Raw genomic sequence first — 12,722 nt, forward strand, 5'->3', positions numbered from 1 at the left:
GCCCACTGGGATTACAAAGTGTACTCTAGTGGAAGCTGTTGTTGTGTTCTTAGGCAAGACCCTTCACCACGCAGTTTTTAGGGTGAATGTTGTGTGTGTTGTGAGCGTTGGTGGTCGACGTAGCAGATCAGCAGCCTCGCTTCTACTGTAATATGAGAATGGAGTGAAAGAATAACGCGCTGTGAAGTATCTTTGAGTGTCAGCGTAATGCTAGCTGGAGGATATACTTTGTCTGAAGCTGTTAAAATCAAATTAGGCTTTAATCTGAGTTTTATTTTAACGCAATCTGACCTGAATTAAACACCTAATCAGGACCAGGAACTCTCATATTAAAGGTTGTATGGAGGATTTTTTTGTTGTTGTTTCAAATTGTCGATGAAAGTTCAAAATAGAATTATAGAGATGCAGCAGTCTTGTAATTATGATGACCAAAACAAAAAAGAATGAAAATCCATCAACTGTGGACGTGGTGGGGGCAGATAAACATCAGCCAATAGAAAACAAGGACACCTCTTTAACTATTGGCTGTTGGGTTGTCAATCAAACTTGCGTCACTGACTTGCCGGCGAGCTGGGATTACGTGGTTTACGGTCGCCTCTCACGTACTGATGCTGTTTACTCGACCAACACAGCGGTTCTTAGCGTCTTTTTCGAACTGTAGCTTCCTCTCAGTTTGCACAAAGTTTGTTGTAACGGCAGACAAGAATTCACGACCAGTTCGCCGCAAAAGAAAGTTTGTTTTTGTTTTTGTTTTTGATGTTGCTGAAAGAAGAAGAGAAGGGGAAGAGGAGCGAAGCGCGACATTTGAAAAAGGACAAACAGTCGCTGCATTTCTCTTTCCTTGGAAAATCTTCTATACAACCTTTAATAAAAGGGTCTAGAAAATGTGCCTTTTAACCCATTTTGCGTTTTACTTCTTGAGTTTTCCTGCACACACCCATTACTTTTCTAACCACAAAGCTGCAAATATATCTAATCTACACTAAAATGGCAAAACAGAACAGTGGACAGCGCTATTACAACACAATTTATAGTTGAGTTGCAAAAAGAAGTTGAGCGTTTAGTTCCTTTTTAAACTCTAGGTATCCATTTTTCATTCTCTCTCTCCTTTGTGTTTTTCAGAAGCCGAAGCAGAAGGACTGGCACCCCCCTGACGGCTTCATCCTGGGCCTGTGGACCCTCATCCTGCTGGTGTTTTTCAGAGCGTACGGCATCAAGCACCTCAAGCACATCTTCTGAGAGCTCACGTGTCTCCGCTGTCTCCTCCAACCCTGCGCCGTCTTCCATTCTCTCTCTCCTTTCTTCTCTCCCTGCCCCACAAGAGAGTTTTTGGAGTTTTATAACTAGGGCCCGACCGATATGGATATTTTTGCAGCCGATATGATACAGATAAAACAGGAGTTGAAGCTGCCGATAGTCGATCTAAAAGCCGATATATTTAGAGATGTAAAAATTCACTGTAAATCTTCAATTGGTTATAAACACTTAGGTCTGGCTCTACTGGACTTTTTATACTGGGTTTGTTTAGGCGACATTTACTGTTATTCAGCTTCTTTACTGTCATATTTCAAGACAGTAGGTCGGCCTAATGGCATTTTTTCCTGACATTCATGCCAGTACAGTAAAGAAAGCTAAGTATACTACTGCTTTCAGCCTTTAGCGGTAAATGCATGCCGATCATTCACACCTCTATTCACAGCTCATCTACATATGAATGCAGGTAATGTGTGTAATGTGTGTAATGTGTATAATGTGTGTACAGCCACGATATTCACTTTACACGAGGCCAGTGTAAGAGAAAACAGGCTGTTTATGTGTGGGAGCTACAGCAGCTAAGAGCGAACCAATGAGAAAGAACCAAAATTTGCCTCAAAACCGACACATTTGCGACACTCACCGCTCACACAGGCTCCTCCCAGATCACAAGTCTTCACAAATAAGTGTCCTTGTAATCCTGACTCAAAACGACTGTCCGTAAACGAATGTTCTAGGGGTTCTCTCTCTTAAGATTAGTCCTGGTTTAGTCCTGGTTTAGTCCTGGTTTAGACCTGGTTTAGACCTGGTTTAGACCTGGTTTAGGCCTGGTTGTAATCCTGGTTAGACCTGGTTTAGTCCTGGTGTAGTCCTGGTGTAGTCCTGGTTTAGACCTGGTTTAGACCTGGTTTGAGACCTGGTTTAGTCCTGGTGTAGTCCTTGTCCTGGTTTAGTCCTGGTTTAGTCCTGGTTTAGACCTGGTTTAGACCTGGTTTAGTCCTGGTGTAGTCCTGGTGTAGTCCTGGTTTAGTCCTGGTTTAGTCCTGGTTTAGACCTGGTTTAGACCTGGTTTAGTCCTGGTGTAGTCCTGGTTTAGTCCTGGTGTAGTCCTGGTGTAGTCCTGGTGTAGTCCTGGTGTAGTCCTGGTTTAGTCCTGGTTTAGTCCTGGTTTAGACCTGGTGTAGTCCTGGTGTAGTCCTGGTGTAGTCCTGGTTTAGACCTGGTTTAGACCTGGTTTAGACCTGGTGTAGTCCTGGTGTAGTCCTGGTTTAGACCTGGTTTAGACCTGGTTTAGACCTGGTTTAGACCTGGTGTAGTCCTGGTTTAGACCTGGTTTAGACCTGGTTGAGACCTGGTTTAGTCCTGGTGTAGTCCTGGTGTAGTCCTGGTTTAGACCTGGTTTAGTCCTGGTTTAGCCCTGGTGTAGTCCTGGTTTAGACCTGGTTTAGACCTGGTTGAGACCTGGTTGAGACCTGGTGTAGTCCTGGTGTAGTCTTGGTTTAGACCTGGTTGAGACCTGGTTTAGACCTGGTGTAGTCCTGGTTTAGACCTGGTTTAGACCTGGTTGAGACCTGGTTTAGTCCTGGTGTAGTCCTGGTGTAGTCCTGGTTTAGACCTGGTTTAGTCCTGGTTTAGTCCTGGTGTAGTCCTGGTTTAGACCTGGTTTAGACCTGGTTTAGACCTGGTTTAGTCCTGGTGTAGTCCTGGTGTAGTCCTGGTGTAGTCCTGGTTTAGACCTGGTTTAGTCCTGGTTTAGTCCTGGTTTGGACCTGGTTTAGACCTGGTTTAGACCTGGTTTAGGCCTGGTGTAATCCTGGTTTAGACCTGGTTTAGACCTGGTGTAGCCCTGGTGTAATCCTGGTTGAGACCTGGTTTAGTCCTGGTGTAGTCCTGGTGTAGTCCTGGTGTAGTCCTGGTGTAGTCCTGGTTTAGACCTGGTTTAGACCTGGTTTGAGACCTGGTTTAGTCCTGGTGTAGTCCTGGTGTAGTCCTGGTTTAGTCCTGGTTTAGTCCTGGTTTAGTCCTGGTTTAGACCTGGTTGAGACCTGGTTTAGTCCTGGTGTAGTCCTGGTGTAGTCCTGGTGTAGTCCTGGTGCAGTCCTGGTGTAGTCCTGGTTTAGTCCTGGTTTAGTCCTGGTTTAGTCCTGGTTTAGACCTGGTGTAGTCCTGGTGTAGTCCTGGTTTAGACCTGGTTTAGACCTGGTTGAGACCTGGTGTAGTCCTGGTGTAGTCTTGGTTTAGACCTGGTTTAGACCTGGTTGAGACCTGGTTTAGACCTGGTGTAGTCCTGGTGTAGTCCTGGTTTAGACCTGGTTGAGACCTGGTTTAGTCCTGGTGTAGTCCTGGTGTAGTCCTGGTTTAGACTGGTTTAGTCCTGGTTTAGCCCTGGTGTAGTCCTGGTTTAGACCTGGTTTAGACCTGGTTGAGACCTGGTTGAGACCTGGTGTAGTCCTGGTGTAGTCCTGGTTTAGTCCTGGTGTAGTCCTGGTGTAGTCCTGGTTTAGACCTGGTTTAGACCTGGTTTAGACCTGGTTTAGACCTGGTGTATTCCTGGTTTAGACCTGGTTTAAACCTGGTGTATTCCTGGTTTAGACCTGGTTTAGACCTGGTTGAGACCTGGTTTAGTCCTGGTGTAGTCCTGGTTTAGTCCTGATTTAGTCCTGACCCGCCCGTGTGTAATCACATACCCGCCCGTAAAATTCCAGAAGTTAAAACCCGCCCGTTTCCGCAACTATTTCCCCGCACTCGACCCGGTGCAGGACTCTGCCACAGCCCTGTAACTTCTGCCTTCCTTCAGCGTGTCCAGAAGTCCAACTTTTTGTGCGATGGTTTGCATCTTCCTCTGCCTTTTGGGTGCGAGCGCAGGAGCCTTTGTCGGTGCAGAACGTTTCGTCGACGTTTTTGTCGGGGAGAAAACTTGCAAACATGCAGCAGCAAAAATAAGTGTTCATTTAATCCTGACTCAAAATGATTGTCCATAAAAAAAATATAATCCAGCATGTTGACAGCAGCTGTGTGTGTCCTCTGTCTATGCCATTGTCTCCCAAAGACTGGGTCGCAAGAAATTTTTTTGGTCGCCTAGTACATTTTTTTTGTACATAAATGTCCACACACACCCCACTCCTCAGTTCTTCCCGGCAGCACCACCACTGTTTAAAACTTGAGTAAAACAATCAGTCAACAATAAAATATTCTTATTAATGTTCAATAATGGCCACAAATTTATTTTTTGATTTACGAATAATGTCTATTGACTTGGAAAGATTTGTGACTTTTAAAATGTGGGTCCCCAGAAAAAAGTTTGGGAAACACTGGCCTATGGAACAGTCCTCTCTTCTCCACACTCGCGCCTTGATAAAAACAAGCAGTAGTTTTGTTTCCGGCCCAAACTACGCTGAAGTCCACTTTTATTTATATTTATCTTCAGTATCGTGGATCAGGCACAAGAGCGGTTAAAGCAGCGCCTCATGTGAGTGACGTGACTCTGGGTTTGCGTTCAGGGGCAGTACGACATCACAAACACAGACAAATTACTCCACAGATAAATATCGATGCGGCGCCACATATTAGGACATTTATCTGTCTGTAAATTGGGTTAAATGGACATAATTTAGAGAGTTTATAACATGCCCACGTGGACTATCAGCCCAGATCGGTAAGATTTAGGGCAATAGTCGATATGTTCAAACTGCATTTCGAATTTTTTTTGTGAAATCCGATGTTTTTGCGAGGTCGTTCACATTTCCAATTAAATGCGACTTGTATGTGACTCCAGTGTGAACATTAAACGGCCCAAAAGTGTCCCGCATGTGCACTGGAGACACGACGACGTCAACCGCAGTGAGCGTGCTCTGTGTTTACGGAAGTTGTCCAAACATGGACGCGAGCATTGAGCACCTGGAGATTTTAAAGTTCCTCTCGTACCGGAGCCAGAACATGAACAACTTACTTGTTGTAAGGAGACTGAGAAGGAGAAGGACGAGGTTTTTAGCCTTGGCGTTTTGTGGGGCAGTCTGTTGAAAGGAACGTGTGGATGCAGAGACGTAGCCAAGAGTGGTGGGATAGCGATGTGCTTCAGTGACATTAACAATTTTCGTATGACGAGAAGAACGTTTGTGTATATGAAGAATCCCTCAGTCGTCCAGGTAGAATCCATGAGGAGAAAAATTCAGTTTGTTTGACTGGACAAAAGTTGGTTGAAGACGTTTCGCAGCTCATCCAAGCTGCTGAACTGAACTGAAGAAGCAGCTTGGATGAGCTGCGAAACGTCTTCAACCAAACTAACTTTTGTCCAGTCGACAAACTGAATTTTTCTCCTCAACATTTGTGTACATTTGTGGCTTGTTGATAACGCGTAGGTCGGATGAATGCGCCTTGGCCGTTCAGACTGAAGTCGCATGTCAGAAGATCGGATATGTATCGGTTTTAGGACCACATATCCAAGTGTCCTGCGTCACATTTGAAAAAATCAGATCTGTGTCATTAAAAGATCAGATACAGGACACATAGGGGCCAAAAAATCGGATTTGGGTCACTTCAGGCTGCAGTCTGAGCGCAGCCTAAGAGTCCATATCGATATATCGGTCGTGCCCTAGTTATAACATTAATCTCTCAACAAAAACATGCCTTAAGAAGTTTTTATTTACCATTCATGCATGTTTGAAGAATTTAGCGATCTCTTCCCAGGCTCTATTGGAACCCTCCTTACAGTTACCAGTACAATTCTGTCCCAAAAATCCATGAAACGAAACAACAACTTCACAAACCCGATGCGATGTGCGGTGCATGTCAAAAAGGAAACTTAAAAAAAACATGTTGATGGATTGTTTTGGGAGAATATAGCATTTTCAGAACAACAAAAGGCAACATGGTGATCTAAATATGTTATGTGTTAGCAGTTAATCTCTGTCTCCTTTCTCTTCCTCTGTCTCTCTCTTTCTCTCCCTCCGTGGACCTTTTATTTTTTCGAGACTCTGATGTGAAAATGTGGCTCAGTCTGAAGTTTCATCCAGCAGAAAAAGAAAAGACACTGAGCCCTGTTCGTTTTTATTCTGGTACACTGGGTTTGTTCTATTTATTGTTTCAAATGTTTCGTGAAGAAATAAATACTTGAAAGGCTTGTAGTGCGTAAGGGATCGTGTTGACTCGGGCTGCACAATATACCGTAATGTAATTCAGAGTTTTATTATACTTTAAAGAAAAAAATTGATGCAAAATTGACTCTTGTGAGATTTAAGTCGTGTTAAAATGATGTTTCCTCCTCAAAAACAGACCTGGAGTTGTGTGGTTTTGTGTGTTAAATGTGGGAATGAAACAAAACATCATTCCTTCGTTTGTTTTTCAATATAAAACCAAAAATAAGAAAACGAAAAAAAAATTTTAAAACTATTTTCTTCATTATTTGTCTCATTTCATTTTATTTGTCCAAAATGAAAGAATGGATAACGATTTGTTTTTTTTAGTTTTCGATTTTATGTTTCAAATGAATAATGGAAAAAACGGATAACGGCCCCGTTTCCGTGACTTTCGTGACGGCGATGTCGGACTTTTGCACCACATACGGACTGAACCAGGACTGAATCATGACTAAACCAGGACTAAACTGTTTTCGGTCCTGGTTTCTTCCCAGTCTCAGTCCTGGTCTGGTCCTGGCCTGGTCCCGGTCTTGATCCTAGTCTGGTCCTGGTCTCAGTCCCGAACTCAGTCCTTATCTGGTCCTGGTCTCAGTCCCGAACTCAGTCCTTATCTGGTCCTGGTCTCGGTCCCAGTCTGGTCCCAGTCTCGGTCCCAGTCTGGTCCCAGTCTGTTCCCAGTCTCGGTCCCGGTCTCAATCCTAGTCTGGTCTCAGTCTCGGTCCCAGTCTGGTCTCAGTCTCGGTCCCAGTCTGTTCCCAGTCTCGGTCCCAGTCTGTTCCCAGTCTTGGTCCCGAACTCAATCCTTGTCTGGTCCCGGTCTCTGTCCCAGTCTGGTCCCAGTCTGTTCCCAGTCTCAGTCCCGATCTCAATCCTTGTCTGGTCGCGGTCTCGGTCCTGGTCTGGTCCCGGTCTCGGTCCCAATCTCGGTCCCGGTCTCAGTCCCAGTCTGTTCCCAGTCTCGGTCTCAGTCTGTTGCCAGTCTCGGTCCCGAACTTAATCCTTGTCTGGTCCTGGTCCCAGTCTCGGTCCCAGTCTTGGTCCCAGTCTGTTCCCAGTCTCGGTCCCGGTCTCTGTCCCGGTCTCGGTCCCGGTCTCTGTCCCGGTCTCGGTCCCGGTCTCGGTCCCGGTCTTGGTCCCGGTCTCGGTCCCGGTCTCGGTCTCGGTCCCGGTCTTGGTCCCGGTCTCGGTCCCGGTCTCGGTCCTGGTCTCAGTCCCGAACTCAGTCCTTCTCTGGTCCCGGTCTAAGTCCCGGTCTCAGTCCCAGTCTGGTACCGGACCTGGTTTAGTCCTGGTTCAGTCCTATATCCGTTTTCTCCATTCTTCATTTAAACACAAAATCAAAAACTGAAAAAACGAATCATTATCCAATTTTTCATTTTAGTTTTGGAGACAAATAATGAAGAAAATATTTTTTTCATTTTCTTATTTTTGTTATTTTACATTGAAAAACAAATGAACGAATGATACACAGATTCAGAAGTATCAATGAAGTTTGAACTGATCCGATAATGATACAAGAATCAAATTTCAGAACATTTTTGTAAAGATCTAAACTCCAGGGTCGGATGTTTTTATGCAGAATGAGGCAGGATGTTTGTTGTTTTTTTAGGAAATGGCACTTGAAAAATTTGTCTTCGATTTACTGTGCTGCCCTAGAAAACACGGATTCTAATAACGTTTATAAATGTAAATACTTGTGTTTTTTAAGCTCTGTACATTTGCAAGTCTAATTCTGAAATGTTTATGGATAGAAGCAGGAAATGCAGAAATTAAATTCTTATAAATGCTAATAAATCTATCCTGTTGTTTTTACACTTGGATTCAAAGGAGTGACCCATAATCTGTACTGTATATCTGATCCGATAGCTGGAAATGACGATGGGGGCACTTCCGGCTCCATCCACTCTGGCTCCAGTTCGCTTTTCATTGAACAAACATCGTCCTTTTCTCTGTACCTGCTGTCATTTTGGTTTTAAACGTCCGTATTAACCCGCTCTACACGATCCCGCTGTTTTTATTTTGCCACTTTGTCCGTAAATCAAGATACGAACGTTAATAACAGACAAAAGTGGTGCGGTTTTTCCGGCGTTAACAACGGGTTTGATTGACAGCGTTGCTAAGCAAGGATTTTGTTTCTAATTCTTTCAGATCGGTAAACTCACGAAGCAGCAGATAGTTCTAAGAAAAATCATATTCACATCATGCTTTTTTTAAGTTTTACGTTTAATGTTATTGTTTATTATATTATTATCACAAATGATCTCATGTATGTTGTGAGAAAAAAGGGCATGTGGGATTGTTTTTAATGCATTATAAAGTTCTTTGTGTTACATTTTTGTATGAAAATTGCTTTATAAATAAACTTTGATTTGATTGTTGTATTTTTCTTTATTTGAATTAACTTAAAGGAAGAGCCGGCTGTGTGGACTTTCATTCTACGGACCTTACGTCACTGTGGGTTTTGTGTGTGTGTTGGTCAGTTTATATATGAATGTGTATCTACGATTTGGACCCTAAGTCTGTAAATAAAAGTTATATATATTAAAGAGAAAACAAAGAAATTAAGAAAATGCCTTTAAAATTATGCTTTAAGATTGTAATGAACAGTCAAAGATGATAAAAGGAAATGATGGTGGTGAAAATAATATTAGTAGACTAGATAGTGACTACAAATGTTTATAAAATAAATTGGCCAAAATATCAATAGCGGTGTCGTTATGCAGCACTACCACGTTACTTTTGTTTTATTTTATTAAATTTGTGTCTGTGTGTGTGTTTGTGTGGGGTTGTTGTGGATATTGTTCTGTGTTTTTGTGTTTTGTTTATGTGTTGATTATTTTATTTAGTTAAATGTTATATTCTGTTGTCTTTAATAAAAAAGAATAAAAACTAAAACTAAATACCTTAAAGGGGCAGCTCGGAATTTTGGACATTGGACCTCATTTTCTAGTGAGCCAGAGTGTTGGAGACGTGTGGAGACACTTTTTTAAATATTCCATCCAGTCCTTGTATTTGCAGTAGAGATGCGCGGATTGCGGTTACAACCGCGGTATCCGCGGTCGGGTGGATGATGTGATGAAAATTTATATTTTAATTAAATTCGGGCGGATGGCGGTTTAACTACTAAAAAAAAAAAAAAAAGTTATTGTTAGTATTGTTACGTACATGTGAAAAGACGAGTGTCATTGTCTATGCTTGTAGTATGAAGTGTAGGTCATATCCTTAATTAGTCCATTTGACCTCGTTTTTATGTTCTGAAGGTTCAGGTTGTGTCGGGTTATTGATGCCTAAGGTTTACAAAGCACTTATTATATGCAGTTTATTTTATTATTTCTAATTTATTTCAGCTGTTTGCCAACACATAAGTGGCTATAGGGCCATATTTATTTAGTTATGCATATTTTTTCTTGCCTATTTCAGTTGGAATATAAAGAAGGCATTGCCTGATTTCAATAAAGGTTCATCTGGATGAGATGATCTGTCTATTTTGTTTCGATATCAGATATATTTTAAAACACGCAGACATTATAGCGTAGACTGCCACTCGGGGGATTTAAAACTTAAAGAAAGACCGATGGAGTGAGGCTATGACTTTGAAATAACATCGGGCAATGGCAGAATGTTCAGAATGTAACAACATCCAACACGAAGGCAAGAAGGTTCAAAAATAGCCTAGTCGGAAAACATTGTCAATTAATTAGCTGCGCAAGAAAACCAGGTAAGTTTGGGGTTGTTACGGACAATTAAGAATGTGAACATACACGCTGAGCCAATTTTGGAATGAATGAGCTATAGAGTTTGCATTTTTATCAAGGCTCCTTAGTTTGTTTGCTGTATGATTGTTCTAAAATCTAAAATCAATCAGCGGATGGCGGGCGGGTGCAGTTTTGAAAACCTTCGGTGCAAAATGGACAGCGGGCGGATGATGAGTTTTGTGTCGCGGTTGCGGATGAAAAAATAGCCCATCCGCACATCTCTAATTTGCAGAGGTCTGGATCACTAGGAAATGAGGCCCTATGTTCAAAATTCCTACAATATGTTGCTTTCATAACCATAAAACCATACTACGAAACATTCTCCAAGCAGATAGATGCGTTTTATGCCAGACTGTGGAATATTTTAGCCAAAGGAACGACATTTCCATGGTAACGAGCGGTCCAGCCCAAATAAGTGAAGATTGTAAAGACGTAATCAGGTTTTCAGCGCAATAAATACGTCCAAAATAATAAAAAAAACACATGATTTTGTTTTCGTCTAGTTTAGTTACAGACCGTGGCTTTCATACTAAACATTTAAATGAAGCCTGAACCCAGCGGTGAGTGCAGCAGTTGCCGTCGCAGAGGAGAAGTGCTCCGTCTCGGCGGCGTAATGCCCTGTATAGCATTACAGCCGAGTAATTGAGTGAATGAGCAGAGGGCACGACACAATCACTCTAGATGAGATTGTGTGTAGTGTTATCCATCTGAAGAGCGGACGTGATGGCGAGGGGGTCATGAAGTCGTGCGCGTGTGAGAGCCGTGGAGAGGCCCTCGGCTCCAGACTCTCGGCCTGTGCGGTACAGCGCCGCACTCTGCGCTCGTGTAATGACATCACAGTGTGCAGCGCGATCTAAAGAACCACCCACGCTCTTTACTCAACAACGATTTGAATAACAGTACAGGGACATCAAAGTAGAGGATGCTTAAAGGTTGTATGGAGGATTTTTTTTTGTTTCAAGTTGTCAATGATAGATTATAGAGGTGCAGTAGCCTTGTAATTATGATGACCAAAAAAAAAGAGAATAAAAATTCATCAACTCTGGACGTGGTGGGGCTAAACATTTGCCAATAGATAACGACACTGCCTCGTTATCTGTGAGCTGACAGGCTGTCAATCAATCTCCCTACGTTTCTAGCGTAACTGACTTGCCTGCGCCGCCGCCGGTACGTGGTTTACGTACGACTGTCACGCAGTCCACAGACGCAAGCCGCACAGACGCTGTTTACTCCACCAACGCAACAGTTCTTAGCGGCTTTTTTTGACCTATATCTTCCTCGCAGTTCGCACAAAGTTTGTTGCAATGGCGACAAGAATCCAGGAGCAGTTTAGCCGCAAAAGAAAGTCCGTTTTTGAGGTCGCTGAAAGAAGAAGACAAGGGGAAAAGCAGCGAAGCCAAACTAAGGTGATTCTTGAAGATTCATTCCAGCGATGGCGCGACTGAAGCAGACGCAGGGTCTAAAGACTGACGCACTGGTCGCCAAATTACTCCTGGACAGGAAACTTCTGCTTATTATGAAAACGTACTTTATTTCCAAGAGCTAGACAAACGTTTTTCAGGACACGAAAGCGATATCCTATGTCTGAAAACGTAATTTTCAAGGCAAAGAAAGAGTCCGCTTGCTGCTGCGTGTTTGTAGCTAGTTCATTCGCACTGAATCTCCGCGCACCTTCTCTGCTCCCCTTTCCTGCTCCTGTCCCCGCTGCCCGATCCGCTCTTCCCCCCTCCTCACTTCTCCGGGCACAGAATCTCCGCGCACCGCTCCCCTCTCCTCTCCCTCTCTCCTCTCTCCCTGCTCCGCTCTTCTCCCTGCTCCTCACTTCTCGTCCGCGCACGAAATGTCTGCGCACACCCGCTCCCCCCGCTCCTCACTTCTCCGTCTTGCCTAACCAACACTGTAGTTAGTTGTTTACAAGTCATGTGCACCGGCTGTAAACAAACCTGTTTCTGCCGTAAAGAGGAGGATGGAGGAGGTGTTTCTACGTAGGAGCTGTAGGGGAGGGGGGGTGGTTTCACGCATGCGCAACATTTGAAAAAGGACAAACAGTCGCTGGATTTCTCGTTCCTTGGAAAATCCTCTATACAACCTTTAAGGGAGACATATTGTGCTTGTGCCTGTTCTATGTACTTATAATCTATGACACTAATGCATCATTATGTTAAGATCTGTACATTTTAAATCTCTATATTCATCTAAAACAACTTAACACTTCCAGACCTAATGTAATTTTAGTACATTTGTTCTCACCTTGCTTTTTTTTTTCAGAATTTTGCTACTAAAACTCCCTCTTTTACCTCCTAATGAAGTGTTATACATCCTTTTTTTCAGTACATCCTGTTATTTCACAATCTGCTGCTGTAGTTGTTGTCATATGGCTGTAATAAAAGCTACAGGACCAGAAATACAAATGAAAAAAAAAATCACACTCTTTCATACAAAACACACCTGTATAAACAACTTTTTGGACATTAAAAAAAATGTTTAATTTAGGGCCTTGGTTACAAAAGTGCAAAATATCAAGTCTGTATGTAAACAAAAAATATCCTTATTGCCTCAAAACAAAACGTGCAAAAAA

At 43.0% G+C, this 12,722-nt stretch overlaps 1 protein-coding gene across 1 annotated transcript in view; it reads left to right on the top strand.

Annotated features, from left to right (window-relative positions):
- pigk (phosphatidylinositol glycan anchor biosynthesis, class K) overlaps positions 1 to 2,063 on the top strand; it is a 102,686-nt gene extending 100,623 nt beyond the window's left edge. Inside the window, exon 11 of the mRNA XM_020941033.2 lies at positions 1,123 to 2,063. Coding sequence (XP_020796692.1) covers positions 1,123 to 1,239 — 117 coding nt within the window. The 3' untranslated portion in view covers positions 1,240 to 2,063. The remainder of the gene's footprint in view (positions 1 to 1,122) is intronic.
- Positions 2,064 to 12,722: the final 10,659 nt, after the last annotated feature.

The sequence above is a fragment of the Boleophthalmus pectinirostris genome, unplaced genomic scaffold, assembly GCF_026225935.1.
Source record: "Boleophthalmus pectinirostris isolate CB_2022bp ecotype Guang Dong unplaced genomic scaffold, ASM2622593v1 HiC_scaffold_16, whole genome shotgun sequence".
NCBI lineage: Eukaryota > Metazoa > Chordata > Actinopteri > Gobiiformes > Gobiidae > Boleophthalmus > Boleophthalmus pectinirostris.